This window comes from Gavialis gangeticus, unplaced genomic scaffold, assembly GCF_001723915.1.
Source record: "Gavialis gangeticus isolate Ggan-Ray unplaced genomic scaffold, GavGan_comp1, whole genome shotgun sequence".
NCBI classification, from domain to species: domain Eukaryota; kingdom Metazoa; phylum Chordata; order Crocodylia; family Gavialidae; genus Gavialis; species Gavialis gangeticus.
In genome coordinates this window covers 57,315,443-57,340,161 of record NW_017729033.1, presented here as the reverse complement: position 1 = coordinate 57,340,161, position 24,719 = coordinate 57,315,443, and the positions used below count along the sequence as shown (strand labels likewise).

At 38.1% G+C, this 24,719-nt stretch overlaps 1 protein-coding gene across 1 annotated transcript in view; it reads left to right on the top strand.

Annotated features, from left to right (window-relative positions):
- The window catches only part of ARAP2 (ArfGAP with RhoGAP domain, ankyrin repeat and PH domain 2), a 258,101-nt gene that overhangs the window by 107,299 nt on the left and 126,083 nt on the right, over positions 1 to 24,719 (top strand). The window contains exons 10-15 of the mRNA XM_019526331.1: positions 11,865 to 11,980; positions 13,019 to 13,218; positions 14,138 to 14,223; positions 15,280 to 15,462; positions 19,078 to 19,252; positions 21,570 to 21,704. Coding sequence (XP_019381876.1) covers positions 11,865 to 11,980; positions 13,019 to 13,218; positions 14,138 to 14,223; positions 15,280 to 15,462; positions 19,078 to 19,252; positions 21,570 to 21,704 — 895 coding nt within the window. The remainder of the gene's footprint in view (positions 1 to 11,864; positions 11,981 to 13,018; positions 13,219 to 14,137; positions 14,224 to 15,279; positions 15,463 to 19,077; positions 19,253 to 21,569; positions 21,705 to 24,719) is intronic.

The following is a 24,719-nucleotide window of genomic DNA, read 5'->3' as shown; positions in this document are numbered from 1 at the left end:
CGGGACCTGAACCTATTCAGCCTCCACAAGAGAAGGCTGAGGGGGGATCTTGTGGCCTGTTATAAACTAGTCAGAGGGGATCAGCAGGCATTGGGGGAGTCACTGTTCCCCCGAGCACTGCCAGGAGTGACCAGGAATAACGGTCACAAGCTGGCAGAGGATAGGTTTAGGTTAGACATCAGGAGGCGCTATTTCACGGTCAGGGCGGCTAGGGTCTGGAACCAACTTCCAAGAGAGGTGGTGCAGGCTCCTACCCTGCGGGTTTTTAAGAGGAGGTTAGATGAACACCTTACTGGGGTCGTTTGACCCCAGTACTCTTTCCTGCCATGGCAGGGGGTCAGACTAGATGATCTGCTAAGGTCCTTTCTGACCCTAGAAACTATGAAACTATGACCTGTTGTAGGGGTGGGGGAGGGTGTTGACCTGTTCCATGACAGCTCACCAAATAATTGCCCACTGCTGGTACAGAGCTTCAGGAGAGTGGGCAGGTCTACCTGATGCCTCTGCATGCTGGGGAGGGGGAGAGGGAGAGGGAGTGTAAGACTTTTGCTTTTGCTTTTACTTACATGGAAGCAATGCAATTGTTTCTATTTTAATGCAGCATTTTAATTCTTTTAAAAATATTTAAGAGTAAAAAAAAAAAGGCAGTGGGCCTTCATGAAGCTGCTTGTTTTTACCTTATTCTTTTTGGCTAGCGTTTTTAAAGACTCCTTTTCTGTTCTATTTATTCAGTTACCTGGAATAAACAACATTCAGAAACTCTGTATCACAGTTTGTTGGCCTGTATGTCTGAATTTTAGCATGTATACCCACACCTATGGTGTCTTTTTTTTGTTTTTTTTTAGGTTCCCAGAGTTTTTAGTTGGATCTGTGTTTTCTTGGAATGCGGGACTTGTGAACTTTTATGGATCATGTTAATTATTATGATGTTTTTTCTCCAATCTTTTCATTCTTCTTTGTACTACAGTAAAACAGGAGTCTTATCTTTTTATTCCTGAAGAACAAGTTGAAACTTAAAACACTAAGCAGAGATAATCATATATGAAATGTCTGTTAATAGACCTGGATTGCTATGATTTGTTACATGTGGCTTTCCTCCCACCCCCCATTTGCATGGGAGGCAAATGAATTTATTGATTGTTGCTCTAAGTAGATTGCTTTCCAAGTAGTTGCAAATAGTTCTAAGTAGTTGCTTTCCAAATAATTCAGTGCTTAAAGGTTTATGTTACTCTTGTGGTAGACAGAATGGAATTAAAAGAACTGGGTGCATATTCTGGACATTTTATATTCAGTTAGAGACTTTCACTTGATTGATTTCTCTCCCTCTGCCCCTTCCCTCCCTCCCCTCCTCTGCCTTTTTTTGTAAAGCTGGACACATAATTGGGCTTTGTGATGTATATAACATTGTACTGTGTTGTTGAGGTTAATTCTTATTTATGCACAAGTACCAATATATATGATTGTCCAATTCCACAGCTGTACTTTGTTTTACTATAGTTAGTGCTGCTTATAGTGCTGGTACAGATAATACTATTTAATGAGCCTGCCAGGAACCTTTCATTCTGTGAACCTCTGTTCAGTTGTTTATATTGTTGAATCTTTTAACCATTTGGGCAGAAAGTTTCTGTTAGGTAGATTTTTTGTTTTGTTTTGTTTTTTTAATTTTAGCCAAAACATTTTTACTTATTTCTGAGAGAGGCTAGGTTTTCAGATCTTTCCTTTGCTCAAGCTTCACAGTTAATTTCCCTGAATATTATTTGTTTGCTTTTTGTATGGATCATGCTTCAGCCAAGGATGTGGGACTTTTTTCTGTGCTTGCAGCTCTTATGTGCTCCATGTAGGATCAAGCAGGATAAAAGCATATCCAGACACTGAGCCTGCCCTTCCTAATCCTTCATTTCCCCATTACTGATGCCTAGGTATCATGGACTTAGAAGCTATCTGAAGCAACTGTGTGACAATAAAAGACTTCCAGTGCAGAAGTCAGGCATCAGGATTGGTCACCATCTGTGAAAAGTTCTGCTTTAAATGATGTGACTGAAATACCATGGAGACGGAGATGGATGTCTGTTTACAGAACAGAATTCAGTTATGATCATGTGGAACACTCGTTCTTGCCCCTCAAATTTCCTGCCTCCATACTTTCCAACTAATTGGGTATTGGTTCTTCGGATAATTGCTTCCTTCATTACACAGCTAAGTTTTGTCCCCCGAGCAGGTCCATCCTGTATGCTGAGTGGGGCATACAGGTGAGGGAGTGTCCATGTATAACAATATTTGCTGATTATGGAGTTGAAAGATTGTATCCTAATTCTTCCACGCACAAGGAGCTGAATTAGTTGCACAAGGAGCTGAATTAGTTTAATTCTGGCATTTCCAAATTTTGGAGGTCTGGTCTTTGTAACCTTAATGTTCTCTAAAAATTGCTACTTTTGTGTAATTATATACAATGTGCTGTACTAACATTTGAAAACTTCTTAAAAAGGGGGGCATGAGAAAATGTGCATACATTTTACCCATGGTGCTTTTTGTATCAGTCCATAGTACGTGGACATCACCAAAAATCTATTATAAAAAGATTTTAGGCTGAGATATGAAATCCAGGGCTATACATGTTTAAAGATTTGGAAATCCTGATGAAAGAGAACTGGAAAGACTAAAACAGAGGATATTTTTAAATGGAGAGAAATCAGTATAAGCTTATAGGAAGGATTTAATGAAATCAAAATTATTTCTGCACTGCTAGTCAAGTATATTTCTCATACTCTGATACAAAAGTATATCTCAGTTTTCTATTAATATCAAAACATTTTTTCATCTTTGTGACAAATGAGCTTTCCTATCCAACTGAAAATACTAAGCTACGTACTCTTAAGGGGAAAAAAAAGAGTTATGATTGCCTTATTTGAAGTAGTCCAGTTACTAGCCTTTAATGTATTTGAAATAATTTGAGTGCTGGAAAAGGCTTAAATGGGATTAGTATGGGGGGAAAGCCTAAATCAGATTAAATTGCTAAAGTACTTCCAAGTTTTCAGAAGGGAGCCTTTACTGTAAATTCTAAAAACCTTGTGATAACTGTCCCAAAGTAAATTTCATGAGTGGTTCCAAAAAAGCAAAAGTAGATCCAAAGAAACATGCAAGATCATACTTCTGGAGCTACTGACTGATTAAAAAAAAATTAAAGATGGTATATTTTTCTGGATAAGGAAAGAAAAGTGGGTAGAATGATATCATAAATCTAGACCTATTTTTGGCAGGACTGAAAAAGTAGAACTAAACAAGAGAAAACTCTTGGAAAAGTTGATACTCAGTTTCTAGTGCGATTGCTGCTTTTCCTCCAAGTTTCCAGAAAAGGCAAAATGATGACCCAATATTTTTAATGTTAAAATAATTAAGTTCAGTTACTTAACAGGTTTCAATAACATTTTGGGATTATTTTCATACAGTGTAAAGAAACAGTGATAGGTGTATGCACTTTGGTTGGCTGATTATTTGTTTCTTCCTTGCAGGTTAAAGTCTTTTTCAGTTGATCATACCCTATAGAAATTCTCTTTTCCTCATGGAAAGATAGAGTATACCAGCTCAAAACTGTCCATAACTTTTAAAAAATAACATTATAGAACCACTAGGAAAGCTTAGGGAAATACGGGCAATTGATCTAGAGCTCAGGCAAGGTTGTGTCTGGAAAGGGGACTAGTCTGATGAGTAGAAATACTAAATTAAAGACAATGAAATGTAAGTTAGTGTATGATTGTACCTCATCTGATAAGAGAATGTCTTTGTGGGTAAAGCATAAAATTAATTTGGAACTGCAAGCCTCCAGTTTGGAGCTGTAGATGCTTCACAACTCTCTGAAAATAGGGGCTCTGATTTAGATGCCTCAATATAAATGTAGGTGCAGTGTTGTTAATATTTGTCTTTTAAAGCTCTTCTGTTTCTGCAAATGTGAAATGGGGGTATAAGACTAATTTCTTTATTGTGATATATTGGTTAGGAATTAAGTGCAAAAAGTTATTAATATTTTGCATGTACCAACCAGGTTTGCAGAATTGTAACTTTTGCCTATATCTCGCTTCTGTTCTCTTAGATAAGGTACAAACATTACACTGGTATAAGTAACTGGAAACTGGTCTATACTTGTAACAGAGCATAAGTTCAGAGCACATAGACTGGTTTAAAAAAGGCAGAATCAAGTTTAAGACCTGGATCACATACAAGGAATTTAGGGTAGAGCAGTTTATTGAACTTCTGTACCAGATCCCCTCCTGACTCAAGTTAAGTTGCTTTTTACCATCAGCCCAGGCTGCTTTGCAGCTCCCCACTAACCCACATTGCAAGGCAGCCGTCTGAAACTCTGCCCTCTCTGTCCCTAGCCACACATCCTGCCTCTGACCACCTGTCAGCAGCAGCCAGGCAAGGGGCAGAGGGGAATGCTGGCATCTGTGAATGTGGGGGTGTGGCCAGGTCCATTAGGCAGGGGCTTTTACCCCTGTCTCCCTGCTCTGACTACTGCTCTCAGGGTGAGCCAGCACAGCTGGGAGGGACCCACTGTCCTTCTCTTTCCTCCCCCCACCCCCACCAGTTGCAGCTGGCAGGAGGCAGGGCAGGGATGAGGGGCCATGCTGGCTAGTCAGGAGTGGTTGGCTGCTGGCTACACTTGGGATTCTCTGGCAGCCTACTGGGAGGCATGTGGGAGCGCCCTCAACCTGCTCCCCCACTGAAGGGCAAACTAGTGTTCTTTTCACTCTTGAACTAACCTGGGGTGCTTAGAGTAAAGTGTGTAACTTCTGCCTTGGTTGGGCTTTTTAAATGTCTCTACTTAGCCATAGTTAATTTCCTTTTTCTGTTAAAAATGCATGCAATTGAGTGTTGCTGTACTGAAAATATTTTGTTCTCTTGGTGTATCTTCTACATAACTTCAATATTTTGTTTTTTAAAAAATCTTTTATTTTCTATGCAAACATCTACCTACTTTTTATATAAACATATATAGACTTGAGGAACAATGTTTTCTCTGTTTTTTAAAAACTTCCTAAATTCTTTTTTTCTCTTGTTTAGCCATTCTAGCATATTGTTTAATCTATCCTAAACAAGGAGCTTTCGTAAGGTAGGAGTAAATCAGTTCTTAGTCTAGTGAGATAATTCTTGGTCATTACTGTCAGTTCATTTAGACTACTGCTTGGATGACACGATTGTTCTCTCATACTTAAAATTAACAAATATACCTTTTTTCCAAGAGGGCACATTTTTCTCCCTTTCTATGCCAATTCATGTTCCTATTACTGAGACAGAACAGAAATGCATTCTAGAAAGCACACATTTCTGAACCTTGAAAATTAGATTCCAGCACGTGTCACTTATGAAGCTTTATACAGGTACCATATAGAGCAGGGTGTTGGTTATAGCCGTAATGGTCTTAGGACATAGGCAGACATGGTTCTTTGGCTAAAAGCGATATCTTTTATTAGACCAACTAAATGGAAAAATTTGTTCTTTGCCAGCTTTCAGGCACAAACACCCTTCTTTAGGCATAGAGAAAATCTGGTGGTGTTATGTTCTTCATGGTAGAATAGAAGCCAATATGCAAAATGCAGGTCTGTGAAACTGCAAATGGGTGGCAGTGAGGATCTGAGGGAATGGGAGACAATAGATGCGAGACAGGTAAGTGTTGGGGGTGGGGGGCGGAGGGAGGAATGTTGAGCTGCTGATAGAATGTAGCTGGTAAAATGCAGACAGGTTACCTGTGGTTCTCACATGGCAGGCAGGTATGATGTGCCATAAATCTCACTGGATGAGATGTATTACATTTCAGGAGGTGCAGGTATAAGAATCAGGAATGTTTCTGGTTCTCCTGTGGAGTGTAGTTTATTGTGGAAGTGTTGGAAGGTTTTACATTTCTTGTCCCGGCATGATTTTACGCCTGGATTTTACATAAACCAGTTTCAAAATGTCTGAAACTGGTTTGAGATAAATCTGGTTGAATGTAGTATCAGACTTCACTGATTTGGGTCAAACTGGTTTATGCAGTGTCTGTCCCAGAACTCTTCCTTGTTTAACTTGAACCAGAGTCCCCCAGCATCCCAGCCTGTTCTTTGGGCTGGGGTCTCTGCTCCAGCCAAGCAGGGATGGTCCTGCCCCTCTGGCCCCCAGCTGAGCAGGGACAGGCAGGGGTGGGGGTTTGGCCAGAGGGGTTTAATTCCTTCCTCCCTGTCCCACCGGCAGGAACCTGAGCTGGGTCTGCTGGGCACTCCCTCCTCGCTGCTGCAGTGGCGGGCAAGCATGACCCCTGGGGCAGAGTGGGCACGGATGTTTGCACCACTGACCAGCAGGTAGTGCTTAGGGATCATGAAAGCACAATTAACCCTTAAATGGAGCGTGAAATATGAACACGGACAACTCAACTGTCCTAAAATCAAAGTGTAACTTTATTAGTATAAGTATTATTTTAGCAGTTTATATATTCAGAGAGAGAAAAACACTTATTACAATGATCTCACCCAATCCCAGAAAGATGACTGCTCCATTCCTGAAGCAAAGGGTGCATCATTAGCTGGAACAATCCAGACGGGTGTTGAAAGCTGGATTTATGATGAAAATTATGATGATGATGACACATTTAACTTTTTTGCTTCCTCTTTTTATGCTTTTCTGTAACTTGACTCCTTTGACTCCTTGCTTTTGGATTGGTCTCTCTGCAGTCAGCATATTGTCTATATTTTATTCCGCCAACATATTCCTTTGTTCAACAGACCCATTACAAGCACAACTCTTAATTTGGCCTTTTTCCAGTGTCTTACTTTGAGCATTGTCCATTGGTCTCCTTTATCACCTTTTATTAACATATCCATCATTTCATTCCTGTGATTCAGTTGGTTAGTGCCACATTCAGTTAATTAGAGCTAGTAACAAGACTATTACTATGTTGTGTTAGACGAACTTCTTACAGAGATAGAAAAAGGAAAGAAACACCATGCGAACAAACTTAAGGCCATAAGCTGCTTGCAAGAATCAAGGCCAGCTGATATTGCGAACACCAGCAAAATGGAAAGTTCAGATAACAATCAGGCTATACAGAACTTTAGGCTGAATACAAAAGAAAGAAAACTGTAAACCGTACTATAATTCATCAGTCTATAAACAGGTGCTGCTTTAAAGCTTAAAATATGACTACCCTAACAGGAAGGGGTGTTGTCCTGTTTAATATCTACTAATAAATCTATTGTCCATGAATTTGTCTAATCACTTGTTGAACCTGGCTATACCTTTTGCATCTACAACCTCCTGTGGCAATGAATTTACATGTTAAACAAATGCAGCACTATAAAGTACTTTCTTTTGTTAGTTTTAAACTTGTTTCCTGCTATCATTGGGTGCCTCCTAGTCCCAGAATACTAGCACTTGATGAATAACAGTATCTTATTCACTTTGTCCACAGCCTTCATGATTTCATAGACCTCTGTCATTCCTCTTCAGCCTTCTCTTTTCCAAACTGAAAAGTCCTAGCCTTTTTTAGAGTCTCCTTGTATGGCAGCTGCTTCATACTCCTGATCATTCTGGTTGCCCTTCTCTGTACCTTCTCTAATTCTATTGCATCTTTTTTTAGATGTGGGGCCAGAACTACACACAGTATTCAAGATGTGGGCATACCATGGATGTGTATAGTGGCATGTTTTCAGTTTTGTTTTCTATTCCCTTCCTAATGATGCCCATTATTTTAACAGTTTTAAAAAAATCCTTACTGCATGCTGACATGATCTTTTAAGAGAACTACTTAGAATGACTGAGATCTCTTTCCTGAGTCATAACAGCTAGTTTAGAACCTAGCATTATGTACATGCAATTGAGATTATATTTCCGCATGTGCCGTTAAAGTTCATCAGCCATTTTTTGCCTACTCACTTAGCCTGGCAAGATCTTTCTGCAGCTCCTCCATGTCACCTTAGGAATTGACTGTGCAAAATTACTTGGTATCGTCTGGTAGGCAAGGTTCTTTGAGTAGATGTGATATCTTTTATTAGACCAACTGAATAGTTGGAAAAAAGTTCTTGGCAAGCTTTCAGGTGCAGTCACCCTTCTTCAGGCAAAGGGAGTCTCTGCGGGTCTGAGACTCTGCTGCACCGAGTAGGTCAAGGCAGGATTTCCCATTACAAAAAAAATGCTGACTCTTCCTTGGCATGTAATAATTGCACATATGATTACTGATTTAATTCTTTATTATAGATTCTACCAGCTTGCCAGTGATGGCACGGGGTGGGGGGGGAATCACTGGTTTCACCTCTTGAATCCTTTTTGAAGATGGGTGTTATGTTGGCAACCTGTCAGCTCTCAGGTACAGAGACCATTCATAATGATAGGTTACATACTATTGCTGTCAACAGTTTTGCAATTTTCATTTTAATGCACTGTTAATTGGCTGAACTTGTGACAGGGTTAGTATTTATGGCTCAATTAACTTGTTAAGCATGCTGTAAATGTAACCTCTACCAGGGCCCTTGGTGTATAAAGTTATGGGAAGAGGAAGAGATATATGGAGAGGTGTGGGGTTTTTTATTTTGTTTTTTGTTCCCTCTTTCCCCCCATCCTATTTCCCCACCCCCTTAGTCTCTGCTCCTTATCTGTAGGAAACATGGGGAAAATGCAGCAATCTCCAGTCTGGACTTTGGAGCGATTATATCCCCTAAATCTTATTTTTCTTATTTGATTATACGCAGTTCTTAAGGTGTAGTTGTTGAACAGTTGTGTTTATGTCCCTGCCATTTCTGGAATTTTTATAAATAAGTAATTGGAGCATTCATTTACTTAGTATTTTAAAACTTAAAGAAATGATGGCTGTTATTCCTATTGGTTGTCTTTTCTTCTTGTTTACCCATGTGATTTAAAACACCACAGCCAGCATTGATCAAAATTGAATATTTTTCAGGCTCAGTCTACCTCTGTCTTTTTTTCTCTTTTTAACTTGTGTATCATTATTTTTTTCTCTTACCTGTAAAGCCTGACTTTTTAAGAATGCTTCATTGTTATATAATATATTGTTAAGTCCATGTTCAAGGGTAATCATACTTCCCACTCTAGCCATAGAGTTGATCAGAGAGATTGAATTAGTCATTGTGTATGCTCCATAGAGGTCTTTTGAAGGTGCTGACATATGTAGAGTAAATATTTTAGCATCAAAGTAATTGATTTTTTTTAAAAAAGAAAAGCAGGATCAGAGGATCAGGGAGGTTGAAAATGGTAGAGGAGGGAGGAGAGGAATAAAACTGAGTCTGTTAGAGGCATAGTATAAAAGCAGAAGAAAAGTACAAACATTTAAAAAGGAAGGGAGGAAATAGAGGAAACAAAATTGAAAGAATTTACGTTTTTGCTGAAATCCCAAGTTTGAATACTTAATATTGGATGACATGAGTCCTGTTAAAAAAGTTAAAAAATATTTTAAAGAAGGATTTGTGTTTTGTGTGTTGTCAAGTCTAGCTGGAAAACATAATCAGGTTTTCCTACTCTGCGTACAGACACTTTTAAGAAGAACAGTAGCACAGTGTTCCATCCATCTTAAAAGGCGGATCATATACTGTGTTTTCTGACCAGGTATCAGTATGGTGCAAATGTCTTGCATCCTGCAGAGAAGCAATTATCAATAAACGATTTGTGATTATAAACTTATTTTATATTTCCTATTCATTTTCAGCTAATTGGTCAATGTTGTGTTTAAAAATATTTTGCTTGCCAGTGGGAATGCAGTGGTAAGAATCCTAATACCATTTCCTGGAACTGCATTAATGTTATCACTTTCATCATTAATGCATTGTGCCATTCATTTTAGCATTCCGAATACCTAGTAATTTTATTTCAAGGAAATTCTGACAGCACCTAGAATGGGTAGGGAGCAAAAATATCAGAGTTGTCCCTCAGTTTCAAGTATAATTGTTCTTATGAAAGCACCTGAAAAGGGCTACTTGAATATTTTTCATCTAAATTGTTTTTTTTGTAATTTGGGTTTTCAACTAAACAATTACAGAGAAATCTATTTACAGATTTTTTTTTCCACAGCTGTTTTCATTTGAAACAGTTGAGGAAAGTCTTGTGGGAGCCACAGTTTGCTCTTTGTGTTCTAGTTTTGTCTATAGGTTTATATTCCCAACTGTACTACACTACCGTAGTATAGCCTGATGCGTAACTTCATGTAATTGAAAGAAGGGAATGTGATGCATTGTGGGAGATGTAATACAGCCACAGGGAAGGGAATAGATGAATGCTCAAACTGATGAATATCAGTGTGCTATTTTCTAAGTGAGATTAGGCACTCAACTTGCATTAAAGACTCATGTTGTCTTTAACAGAAGCATCACATGCTTAGCATCTCTAACATCCTAGCCACAACTAGTCCTAGTGTTATTGGCTGTTGTAGAATACTGTTCTTCCAAAGCACCTTTCAAAGGTGAACACCACATACAGGCGGTCCTTGACTTAAGTTTTGAGTTGCAACGTTTTGCACTTGCAATGTTTTATAAATTGATACCCTGTTTCAACTTTATGATGTCAGTTTTGACTTGACAACTCTTGATCTGACATGACGCGATGCTGGCGAAAAGTTCGCTGCATTACCCATCTCCCTGGGGAACTTCTGTCCAAACTTCCTTGGACACTTTCTTCAAGAAAGCAGACAAGATGCCTGAAAAACCTGCAGAGTCTTCTAAGACCCCGAGAAGACTCCAGCCAAGAACCCATCAAAAAGTCCAACCAAGTGCCCTTCAAAAAGTCCAGCAAAGTCACCTCCAAGAAGTCCTTCTAAATCAATAAAATTGCTATTTACAATATAAATATATTAATGTAGCTATATTACCAATCTATAATTGATTGAGTACAAAATTCTAGGTTATTTTTGGTGAAAAAGGGTGTTGGACATTGGTTCAGGATCTCCCATTTATAAAATTGTTTCTTATGGGAAAATTCGTTCCAAGTTGCAAAGTTTTGACTTAAGACACTGTTTTCAGGAACCAATTGTGTTGCAAGTCTGAGGACTACCTGTACCTTAGTTTATAGATTGGGAATTTAAAATGTGGAGAGCTGAACTTACTTTCTCAAATTTGTATCAGTCTCATAGAAATGATGAATGTTTAACAACTGTATTTTTTAAACTTTGTTGTATCATTCTGTTGTAAAAATAAGTAATATTTATTCTTCTAAAACAGAAATTTTACTTATTATATATTAAAATACACATACACACACACACACACACACACACACACTCTCTCTCTCTCTCTCTCTCTCTCTCTCTCTCTCTCTCTCTATAAAGATTTTTAGGGAAAAAATGAAGCAAGTTTTAATCCAGTGTTTGGCCTTGTGTGAAAATATAGCTTTTAGATTAGTGCTGTCTTGTTCAGAACTGAAAGAACCATTTCCCCCAATTGTAATGAATTTAATTGCACTAGTATCAGTAGGCAGAAGATATGGCAGGGTGGCTCCTTTAGAAACAAACTAATTCGGAGAGGTATGAGCTATCATAGGCAACAGCCTTCTTCAGTAGTATGACAAAATGTGTTGTTGCCTGTGACAGCTTTATGCTGCTTTGTACCAGTTAGGCTCTAAGATACTACCCTGCCCTGCCTTCCAACTGACTCAGACTAACACAGCTAGCTTCTCTTCCCACTGGCAACTGCAGGAATCACGTAAGTGGAACAGTAATGTAGGATATAATCTGGTGCATTTTAACTGTCCTTAATTAAAAAGAGGAAAAAATTACATGTTGTGAACAGTATGTATACTAGATAATGTGGTTAGAAAGCTTCTTGTTTAATTTGTTTTATCCATGAAGGATGAAATCTAACCACATCCTCCACCACCATTTTTTTTGTCATTGCTTCCAGGATTTTAAGACTGGGTTTGGCATCACTATAATCCCTCTGAATGTGGCCAATGTAAAACAGGTGGACCGGAGTGCAAAGCAGTCTTTTGAAATTATCACTCCTTATAAAAGCTTTAGGTAAGAACTTTTAATGTTTCATTTCTTAAAAAAAAAAAAAGATGTAATACGCTGTAGAATTTTTTGCTTAATCTCAGTTTAGTAAATAGATTATTAATTATGTGATTGTGTGTTGACTATATTGATTAGATGTTGATTATACTGGTTACTCAACATTTTAAATAGCTGCAAGATTTTTTTTCCTTAGCATTTCTTTTTAATGTTGTCTATTTATTAAACATCCCAGGCCTCAAAAGTTCTTATTTTGTAATACACTTTCTGTGCTTTGTCTCATTCTAGATGATGGTACAATGTAATTTTTTTTTTAAAGAAAAAGTAAATAGGTATAAGTATCTACTTAAAATGGCTGGCATGTGAGGATTTTTAAGAGCTTCCTGCTGAAACTAGTAGAACATTTATGTAGTAGAACATCTATCAAGAACATAGGAAAATAATTCCTTTTCTTTTCCCTCCTTGATTTTTCTGGACACTAGTCTTCAGATAGGAGACTACAAAGTAAATGTCTTTTTCACTCAGTTCCATTGATCCCTTTTTTATTTTTATCCCCACCCCCCATCCTCATCAGTCTAGAACATCATTCATGACCAGTGACTTGATGCTATGTCTACTTGCATCAGATAATATGTACCTTGGCTTGCATTATACCAACACCATTGGAATCTCAGTCTGTCTTAAGGAGTTATCCATAACCTACTTTCTCCTTGGTAAATGCTCATATCTCCTAAGGCAGTTGTGACACAAATTTAAATCTATCTTATGTAGAGGTACAAAGATTGAAATCAACTCCATGTTGCAAACTTCATTTCTAGTGCTTTTAATCCCAGTTAGCTTTTTAAGAACATGATATTTGAAGTGTTTTCATGAAAGAACAAAATGAAAGAATATCCTCCATCTTTAATATTTAAACATGTAGAGAAGAATTTGTTTTATTTTGACCTACAATTTCATCTGTGATTAAATAAATAAGGCAGAATACAGATCTTGTTTAATTGGGCTTTAAAATAAAGATCAATAATGCAGAAAAGTCAATTCTTTCAGCTTTACAGCAGAGTCTGAAAGGGAGAAACAAGAGTGGATTGAAGCACTGCAGCAATCAATAGCAGAAACTCTCTCTGATTATGAAGTAGCTGAGAAGATTTGGTTCAATGAGTCAAATAGGAGTTGTGCTGATTGTAAAGCTCCAAATCCAGACTGGGCATCCATCAATCTCTGTGTTGTCATTTGTAAGAAGTGTGCAGGTAGAGTAATTAATAATAGACCATGTTAGTTCTGTTGAATGTCATATATGCGTACGTATACACGTCCTTGCATTGGCTGTTTTATTTTTACATTTGTCCTGTGAAATATGTCTTTGTAAAAGTTTTGAGAAATGGAAATTGAAGGATATTTCTTATACTATTAAAGCAAAGACTAGAATTGTTAATCGTTATTCTAAACTCTTTAATGCATAAATAAGTGGTCAATCCTCTGGTGTTCAGTGCCCTTCAAAATAATAATTATTTGCTACTAATTAAATTTATGGCTGCTTGGCACTTCTGAAGAGGCTGCTAGTATATTGTAGAACTGGGCTGTAAATGAAGAATAGAAAATTTGAGTGGATGTTGTAAATTAAAAATAGCAGAAATAACCTCCATAACTTCTGGCTATATTTTACAATGACAGGGAAATCTTTTTTTGAGAAGTTGTTAGCAGCTTACTTGTATATTGGAAAGTGTGTGTGTTTAACATGCTTTTAAAATTGCAGGTAAAGTGGGATTTTTTTATGCTTGAAGTAAATGTGTGGAAAACCAAAATTGTAAATAAAATAAAAAAACGTAAAATGCTATGCTGCACCAGTTAGAGAAAATATGTTGTCTCTTCATAATTCTTATTCAATATTTGGAGAAGGAATAAATATACACAATACTTGCGTAAGAAAGATAACATCCTTGTTCCAAATAATTTAAACTTCTAGTTTTGGGGGCTTCTTTTATTATATAGTGAAAGCAGTCTGGCTGTACGTACCTAAAAAGAAGTTCAGATTGTATATAGTTCATTCTAGTGCTACGAGTTACACTAAGGCCAGTTTTGGTTTAAACAAAAAAGACATTTTGTTTTGCTTTTTAATCAGTAAGGCTAAATTTTTATATTTATGAATGTATGGCTTCTTTTGTTCAGGGCAACACAGATCTTTAGGACCAAGAGATTCAAAGGTCCGGAGCCTAAAAATGGATGGCAGTATTTGGAGCAATGAACTTATTGAGGTAAATAAAGTATTTAAATGAAGTAGTATAAATAAATTTCTTTGTTTATGCTTAAAATTTTGGATTTTTTTCCAGTATTCCTGATTTAAAGAATCTTATTGGATTGCACATTATAAGATTTCCAGTAATATTGAATTAGCAGTGTTGTTTTATAACTAATTAAATGTTTTAAATGTAATGATTAAACATAATCTATGTATTCAAGGCCTGATTATTTTGTTCCTTTTAGTTTTGTACAAGGACAAAGTACTAGGGAAAGGGCGTAACTGATTTTCCTCCCTTTGCTTTGCATATTCTTCTGTGCCTCCTACAGCTGACAGTCAATACAACAGCAGTGGCTGCTGCCTTCAAACCTTCACTAGGTACAAGGCTCCCGGTAGAGAGGTTTACTTTGCTGTGACTTAATACATTATCGTATGTTTAATGGTTCTGTCGTACCCAAAATGTTGTCTTCTTGTAATACGCTCTTAGATCAAGCAAAATTCAAGCAAAGAAGTGAAAGTGTAATGGTGCTGAGAAATATGCTACTTAAATGTTCTCCTTTCCTGTGAATTGCTCGTAAATGATGGCGCTTAGTACTTTTTCTTTCTTTTTGAGAAAGTTCAGTACTCATAAGGAATATTTCTTGAATGGCAAAGCTTTTTGAAAATTAAGAGCAAAATCTGTTGTTGATTTAAAAAAAAAAATCTTTCTCCTCTTTCCTCTTTTTTTTTGGGTTCCTCTGGGGATTTGTTGTTTACTTTGAAAAGTAGAAGATGGTGTTCAGCACAGCAGGCTTCTAAAACATATTTGCCTGCCCTCTGTCAAACTTTCAGGAAGTGTTATTGAAATACCGTATCTGGCTAGCATTATGAAGCTTCAGTTGCTATTGATGATTAATCATAGACATAGAGTTCTGAACTCTTTCATTATTCATTCCCCATTTTGCAGGACAGCATAAGCAATGACTTCCATTGTTTCCCCCAGAGAGAGAGAGAGAAATATTATATGTTTCATACATAAATATAAATAATATGTGTATATTCTATGACACTTTTATTTATTTATTTATTGCAGCTTTTTATTGTCATTGGAAATAAAAGGGCTAACAGCTTTTGGGCAGGGAATCTTCCTCCAGATGAAGAGTTGCATATGGACTCCCCTATAGATAAAAGGATAACATTTATTACACAAAAATACAAAGAAGGAAAATTCAGGAAAATGTCTTTTGCATACAGGACCAGAGAAGAGTTAAACAAGGTAATATTATGATAAACCATAAACCTGATCTTGCCATGACGTATACGAAGTATGTTTTGAAAGTCACTTAACTGCTGTTTCCTGGTTATTGTTTGATTGTTTAATAATAAATGGTAAAAACCAGGTTAAGCCCCCAACAGTCTCTCAATAATAGTTTTAATGCACAAAGCTACATGTGAGCCAGTTTTCACAGTTTCTACTTCTCTGTAGTCCAGTTTGTAACTCCTGGCACTAGAATAAAGAGAGCTCGGAATTCTAACTGTATAGTGTAAAGCTAGGGTCAGAAATGATTGCTTAAATTTTTGTGATGCATTTGTTGATCTTTTCATGTGTATGATATTAATCACTTAGGTGTAGAAGCACTGATGTACTTTGGAGAGACTTTTATTTACAAACATCCCGTATATTGTCCCTCAAATAATCTTACCTTTTAATTTAATTTTAAGTGAAGGTCATATTGTTAGATACTGTTGATGGATCTGTGTAACAATAAGCTATACAACGTAAAATACCTTGTGATGAATTCAATTTTTGATCCATTAAAGTATTTATCAGATATACATAACTGTTATAAACTGTAGTTTTTGACACCATGTTTTTGGTTTTCAGAAACGATGGTATGTGTTCTGGTAATATACCTAACCAAATCCACTAGTTAAACAAACATGCTTTGGAGATTAAAAATTAACACTTCAGTGGCTTAGGTGTCATCTTAACATACTTATTGTATTATGTTATACATCTGGTAAATAATGTTTACTACTATATTTACCTGAATCCAAGACAACTTCGAACTTAAGAAACTGCCCCGCCAAATAATTAGATCCTATACATGGAAAATTATAAATTTGTTTTTATTTTCCATATATAGAATCTAATTAATGGAATGTCATCTTTAAATTTGTTTCCTGTTTGTCCTTCCCCTCCCCTGCCACTGCTGCGGCGGGGAAAACAGCAACAGGGAAACATGGGGCTACACCCGTTGCCTGTCTCTTGCTTCCATACTTGTGCCTATCCCCCCTGCCAGTTGCCACCTTACTTTCGCTTGACTGTGCCTGCCCGCAACACCCATCGTCCCTTCACCCCTTCATGTCTGTCTGACCCCTGTCACCTGCACCCCTCCCTTCTGCTTATATTCTGCTTCTCTGCTCTGGGGTAGTTAGTGGCAGGGCCTCAGTCTGATCTTACTCTTCAAGGGCAGAGCTAGGGCAGAAGGTAAGCAGCTAGTAGGGGATGGGAGGGGGCAGGCTGCATAGCTTCTCCTAAGTCACTACGTGCACCCAGAGTTGTACAGGTGGGTCTCCCCTGCGCTCCCCCGCCCCATGTCATTCTCACTTGCCACCCCTGCCGCATGCTTGCTTTCCCTCCACACTAGCCACCCTGTCCTGGGGTAGGTGGTGGTTCAGCTCTGCCGTGGCTCTGAGCCTTAGTCTGAAGTCAGAGCTGAGCCACTGCCTGCCCTTGGCTGATATTCAAATCTAAGACGAGGCTTTTTCATCCCCATGTTGTTTGAGTAAATATAGCATATTAAATGATGTAGTATTAACAAGTGTGAAAATAATTCATGCTTTCTTATTCAGTAGATTTTTTCCCATTAGATGTGAAATAAACTGGAATTAATGGAATGATTTTAAAAAACCTAGATTCCCCCCCTCCCACTATATTCTTTTAAGTTAATAGGTTGTCTCCATAGAGATTTATAAAGACTACTCTATAAAGGAGATGTTTTCATGTCATAGTTACAGATATTGAGAATACTTGAACGTGGAAGAAAGGCTGCGCTCAGAGTTAAAACACATATTGTTTGGAATGATGGTGTACTAGATGATCTTTTGGTCATATTTGCCAAAAAGCCCAAAAAAGTATGTGCAATGTATTCAGTGAAGCGATAAGGAGAGCTTAAATTGGTGAAATGTAGCTTTTGACTATGAAACGAAAAGAAATTGCTCTCTAATGCAATGACCACTCATTAAGATACAAACAAAATATAATCAGAGGGAAGAAGGTTAAATGACTTCGTAGTAACACATTCAAAATACAGACCATATGTACTGAAACTACATATTCTACATCATACTTGACTGACTTTATAGATCTTTTGTTTAGTTTACTAAAAAAATGCATCTGTTAGGTTTCAAGTTATTGGAAATTATTTCACCCAAAGTGTCACAGTAAAATAGACGGTCTAATATAATTCTGTTACTTGTAGGTAATTGTTACATTACACATCTTTGGTTATGGCAACAGTTATCCATAGAAATAAAATATAGTTAGTTCTGCTTTATAACGAAGGTTGATCTTTCTGAAATCAGAAGTCTATGAGATATTTTAAATGATAATTAATCATTTAAATACTGGGTAAAAGCAGATGTAATTATCAAGTGCTCTGCAGGGACCTGAAATTACTGTGTTATTAGATGGGCATTGCTAAGTAATTATAGAGCCTTTACTACATTATATGTGCCTTGAAAAATAAAGAGAGTGGTATTTAATCTATTTTAAATTGACCTCTGTCGTCTAAACCTCAATATATAAAATATATTGAGAGTAATTTGCTTGTAGTTTAGCCATTTTGTGTACGTGTCTGGGGGAGAGAAATTAGGTCAAGTGCCAATTAAAAGTTCAGTGCATCATTGTGCAGGAAAATAAAACCAGCATGAGACTTCTTCACTTTTATACCAATATTAAATCTCTCATTTACCTGATTTCCCACGTGTTTATCAATGTTAGGGGCATTAGGAGGAAGTAGAACCTCTTGTTGTATTGAACAGTTTTGGTCTTACTCAGCACAGAACAACTTGCTCTGATGTACAGATGCAGAAACTGGTATAATCTCTCTGGCCAGGTCCAGGTGAGTGTGGCTGCACAGTATGTGGCATCGCAGACCCATCTGCGGTACCACATACCGAACTTTCAGATGTGCTGTATACTGCAAGGCAGGGAGGAGGGGAGAGGTTGACTCCCTACATACCCAGGAGTGTCAAAAAAACTCAATGCATAAAAAAAGCAGAGTGGCACATGTAGGGGCAGTGTGCACTGCTCAAAACCAGAGCATGGCTAGGTGGAGCCCCGGAAGGTGCCCAGGACCCCCAAGTAAGGCTGCTGCCCCAGCTTCCCCTACCCCACCCAGTCATTTGATAAATCAGGGTTAAGATTTAGCCATTCTGTTTATTTCATTGGATTCTCTAACAGTAGGGATTTCTATGGCATGCTTCAGCTTTTTCTTTCAACTCCAAGTTCTAAAGATGGCATCATTTTTAGAGGCTTGGGTATAACAGAGAAAAGAGTCTCTCACTTTTAGTCCAGAAAAATTAGTGAACTTCTTCCCATATTTATGCTGCCTCTACTATCATAGGCATTGAGTCAGGCTTACATCTAGCTAGCCAAACCTGTGCACTAGTACAGTAAGATCATGAAGGCTTTTCTGTTGGAACAAAATGAGTTCAGACCTTATATTATAATTCCTTATATCCATTGTATATTAGCTTTGTGAATGAAGGTGGGAGAGAGGGTAGACCAGGAACAGTAGGATTTATACCTCACTGAGACCGATGCTTTCTTCCATTCATTTTTCTGCTTTAAACAGACTTGTAATTTCCCTTCTGTATGATTTAGGCCCTGTGCGCTGCAGTAGTTAAACAAGACGTGTTGGAAACTCTGACATTGTTATTTAGTGGAGCTGATGGTATGTGCGCCACTGGAGATCCTGTCTACAGTACTCCTTACTTACTAGCCAAGAAAGCAGGACAAAGGTTGCAGATGGAATTCCTTTACCACAATAAATTTACAGGTGAATAATTATGTTATCCTTTTTATATTTTCTGGTTGAACCTCTCTAGTATTATAATAAGCATAAAAAGAAAAATGAAGAAAAATCAATGCTGGGCTGAAAATATATCCGGCTCTGTTAACAGTGGCTAGGTAGTTAGGTGCATGGCAGGATGGTACTAAGCATATTTCTAACTTAAAGCAAATTTAATTGTGTTTCTGAGCATTTGACATTTTTTATTCTCAGATGGCAAATTTAAGATTTTACTATAGACACACATGCACATATGAAACTTGCAGTTCTGTTTCCAGAAATCTACTGCCATTATGGTTTCACAGAAAGAATCTGAAGACGCTAGTTGGTATTTGCCTAGCTTTTAACAAAAAATACAATTAATCTATTTAATCAGACCATTGCAAGAATAATAAAGTCCCTTTTGTAAGAATAATAAAGTCCCAAATTGAACCAAGCCAACCCACATCTCAGCTCTTGACTTCTGTTACAGGTTGGGGAAACAGATGAACCTTCCACCATGCCTAGAAAGTTGTCATCTGTTAACCATGTGTGATTAGAAGTTGGGGAATAACACAAAGGGTATGTCTACATGTGCAGCGGACTGTACAGTAACTGGTTCTACTGCACAGTCCTGATACCACATGGCTATTTTTAGCAGCCATTGTCCAGTAGCAATGAGCTACTGTGCAGTAGTTTGTTGCTACTGCACAATAGCGTTGGCATCACAGTTAGTGCCTGGTGACACTATGGCAATGTAGTATCTCATGTAGACATGTTGAGAGAGCTAGAAATCTTTACTCTAGGGTATACGTGCACTGTACTCTAGTGCAGATAACTGTGTTGGCTGATGTTTCAGAATTAGACTGTCTGCAGCAGCACAAGAGTCTGTATGAGCTAATTTACCCAGCTAGATTGCTTTCAGTACCTGAACAAGCTGTTTTAAAGTTAGCTTAGGTACATTGCACCTTGTAGCACAGACATAACCCTCGATCTAATTAATATTAGCTCATACAGTCCTGTGCTCAGTACTGTGATGGGAAATACAGTCTTTAGCAGTATTTCTAAATTATTGAGGGGTTTAGGTCAAGATCAATGCCTTGCATTCAACCTAGATACTAATCAGAATTTAAGACAGACTTAGGCTTGGGGTAATCTTCTCTTGCACATTACATTCTGCACTAATAAACTTTCTGCATTAAATTAAGTTGCAAAGTACTCTTACAGCTCCATGTAGAGTGCAAGTTTCTCATCCCCTTACAGTTTCAGCTGGTATGTTGGGAAAATATGCTGTATTAAAGAGCCTGGGAGAGGGCTCTTTCCCCTTAGAATATGGAAAATCCAGAAAGCTGGCTTTAATTGTTTAGTTCAACAGTCAGCAACATTTTAACGCTGCAGGTTTGATTGACCCAATTTGGGTCAGGGTTGGGTGTGTACTAGACCCAGGTGCTGCTGCTCTTTTTCTCCATAGTGGCAGAAGGAAAGTAAGTGCTGACAACCAGGACTTCTTCCCATGGTGGCACTGGAAAACAACTGCTGAAGATTGCCTAAGCTACATGTCTTTGGGCCTGATCAAATGGTTCTGTGGGCTGGATCTGATCCGCAAGCCATAGCTCACCCCTAGTTTAGTTGTCTTCTAATCCTGAGTGGGACGAAGCCATAACTAAATCCTCAAGAAACAAATCCCATGTTGAAATAAGTTATTTACAGAGAGAATGGAGTTGGGCTTTTCTCTCTGGCCAGGGGAGATCTAGGAGTAATGCCGTCAAGCATTAACAGGAGAACTGTAGGTTGATTAGGAAGAACTTCATGACTATGAGAGTGGTTAAGAGAGCAGTAGAACAAGCTACCTAGGAAAGTTATGGAATCTCCATCCTTGGAAGTTTTCAAGAGCAGATTTTACACTTGGTTGGGATGGTCTAGTTAAGGATAAAGGGCTGGACTAGATGACCTTATGAGGTACCATCCAGCCCTGCTTGTCTATGATTCTAAAACAAGTTTTTAGTAGAGCAACTATTTTTTTTTAAAAAAAAACCAAAAAGGCATATGCTACTTTACATTTATTGCTGTTGGTAGAACACAGTAATGTTGCAACAAATAGGAGTATTTGTCTTTTAGCTCCTCACCATTTTATTTAGCTTGTATATTAAAATAACTTAGTAGGAGTATATCTGTAAAAAGAAATTATATATGTTTAAGTCATGCAGCTACTGCATTTCTGTAGGTGAAAACCTTGTACATGTAAGAAATGAGACATAAATTTTAAACCTTTTTTTCTTTTTCATAGTGGAAATTGTGTAACTAACTGCATTCATTCTCTTTATAGATTTCCCGATCTATGATACTCATTTTGAAAGTGGTTTCTCTGAAGATTCTTCACATTCCACCTTTCTTTGTGAATTTTTATATAAACTTTCTTTTAACACTGTCAAGCTGTTTACAGAGAAGAAATTGAAAGAAGGTATTTCATTTTCACTTCTGTTGTTGATTGGTACTATACAACATAGATAAGTTCAGTGCCTTGTAACTTTTGTTAGGTTGCTGTTGGGATCATAAAATCTGTTTTTAAAGTAACCTAAGTGTACACAATCAAAAGGAATTAAGATTAATTCAAGGAAAATCGAGATCATTTTAGTAGCTTATGGAAGGGAAAATGAAGAGAAGTTGATGGAGGAGAAAAGAAAAATAAACTGCTGAAAAAATAAACTAGTGAAAAGTAGATTAACAGCTACTGCTATTCACCAAACAATAAAATAGTTTAACATACTGCCCACTTTAACTATATTTTTACAGATATTGTAACTGGTTCCAACAGGATTTCCATCAGGAATGTTAATATTCAGGAAGTCATTTTAGAAATGCCTTTATAATTTGGTGTTGAAAAAAAATAAAGAAGTCAGATTTGCTGGCCTGGGTCCCTCTAGACAGTTATCATCAGGGTAATGCTTATTTTGTGGATCATGGGGAATTTTGTCTGTGATGGTAGGAGAGCTACAGCTATGGATACTTTTTTAGGCAGGAACTTGATTAGACAAAAATGCGAACTTGAAAAGGTTGCCTGACTACACTTTGAGTAGCATGTCAGTTGCTTTTGACTTGGTTGCTGCTGTGAATCGCCACTCCTCTGCAGCAGCCAAGTCCCCTGCTGTCATTTCTGTTACATGTGCCACTGCATTTTACTACTGGGGACAGAAGGAAGGGCCCGAATTTAGAGGTGATGGTAAATGGCACGTGTTGTAGGAGGCAGTGAGAGATGGTAAGTGAGAGGAGGGTGGCTACAGTGTGGGATGCTGCTGAGGAAATCAGTAGCATGGTGAAGGGGGTGCAGCAAACTGAGCTGTGGGCTGTGTATTGCATATACCTCTGGGCCAAATCCAGCCTGTGGGCTGTAGGTTTCTGATCCCTGATCTACAGTGTTATCATTCCCTCTAAGCTATGCAGGTGCGCCTGGCAATGTGGCATGAGTGCACCTGTGTGGCCGTGCAGCTTAGAGGGAACGCTGATGTTAGACTGGGGTTTTGAGGATCACAGTCTCAGATTTTAAGTGTCCAAATTCTGCCTAAGGAATTTCTAAGACATATTCCTGGGAAACAGAGAAGTGATTGTCAACCAGGGTATCGTGGTACCCTGGAGTGCTGACAGATCTTTCTCAGGCTGTGTGGTAATATTAGAACTGTTAAGCATACAAATACCTACACATGATTCACAAGATAAATCCAGAGATTTTTGATCTGTTGTGATCCTTTGAGTTCCTTGCAACACAATAATTGCTCTATTATGTTTTCCATAGTTGAAAAGCAAGTAAAAGCTAAGGGCAGGCATTTTTCAAGGGGACCTTAAGTCTGACAGGAGGTTCCTTGAATCTAATGCAGGCAGTCCCCAGACTTATGACACAATTGGTTCCTGAAAACTGCGTCTTAAGTCGAAACATTGTAACTTGGAACCAGTTTTTCCCACAGGAAACAATGTTATAAGTGGGGGATTGGTTCCTGATTTTTTTTTTTCACCAAAAATAATCAAGGATTTTTGTACTCAATCAATTATAGATGAGTAATATAGCTACATTAATGTAGTTATACTATAAATAGCAATCATACTGATTTGGAAGGACTTCTTTGAGGTGGCTTTGCTGTACTTTTTGAAGAGCTCTTGGTTAGAATTTTGAAGGGTTCTTGGCTGGAGTCTTCTCAGGAGTCTTGGCTGCACGTTTTTCTGGAGTCTTGTCTGCTTTCTTAAAGGCAGTGTCCAAGGAAGTTTGGACAGGTGTTCTCCAGGGAGGTACGCAATGCAGCCAAGCTGTTCACTGGTATGGCGTTGCATCAGATCAAGTGTTGTAAAGTTGAAACTGACATTAGAAAGTTGTAACAGGGTGTCAATTTATAAATGTTGTGAGTGTAAGATGTTGTAACTCAAAACGTTATAAGTCGAGGATTGCCTGGAAGTCATATTTTCTCTAACAGTCATTAAGCCCCTAATTAAAGGCTGTAGTTTCTGTTCTTGAGATCAGTTGCTTAAATGTTAGTTATCGTTACACTTAGCATCCGACTACCTATGTTCTTTTGTGGAATTCTCTCTAAATGCTTAAAGTCAAACAGGAAATGTAGGGCAGTGCAAGCAATGGGGCTTCCAAGGTTCATGCCCCTTGGGACATTCTTAATTTTTTGAAAATGTGGATTAACTAAGTATGAATTAGTGGATTGCTACTGGGTTTCAAACAGATCAGAAGGTGGTATGAACAACTTTTTGTGTAAGTCTCATCATTGCAGCAGCAATGATTTCAGCAGGAATGCATAGCTTTTCCAAAAGTGTTTGTTAGTTAACAGCTGTTGATAAACAGCAGGAAGGGATCTCAATTGTAGCTACCATTCTGGTGCAGTCTATCAAAGGTTAGTCTTTAAGATAAACAGGGCAGTGGAGGTCTTTAAAGACATTTTAACATTCCAGAGCCACCCTAGTGTGTTAATAAGCTTTCAGCCAAAATTTAATTCCTAAATTAAATAGCTTGCGGAACTAACATTTTTATTACAAAGCACTGAAAATCCAGTTCTGTGAGGTACTGAATATGTTCAAGTGCAGTAGGCCTTTCATAGTTTCGTAGTTTGTAGGGTCGGAAGGGACCTGAGCAGATCACTGAGTCTGACCCCCTGCCATTGCAGGAAAGAGTACTGGGGTCAAGTGACCCCAGCAAAGTGTTTATCTAGCCTCCTCTTAAAGACCCCCAGGGTAGGAGCCAGCACCACTTCTCTTGGAAGTTGGTTCCAGATCCTAGACACCCTGACCGTGAAGTAGTGCCTCCTGATATCTTGCCTAAATCTACTCTCTGCCAGCTTGTGACCTTTATTCCTAGTCACTCCTGGTAGTGCTTGGGGGATCAGGGACTCCCCCAATGCCTGCTGGTCCCCTCTGACTAGTTTGTAACAGGCCACTAGATCCCCCCTCAGCCTTCTCTTGTGGAGGCTGAACAGGTTCAGGTCCC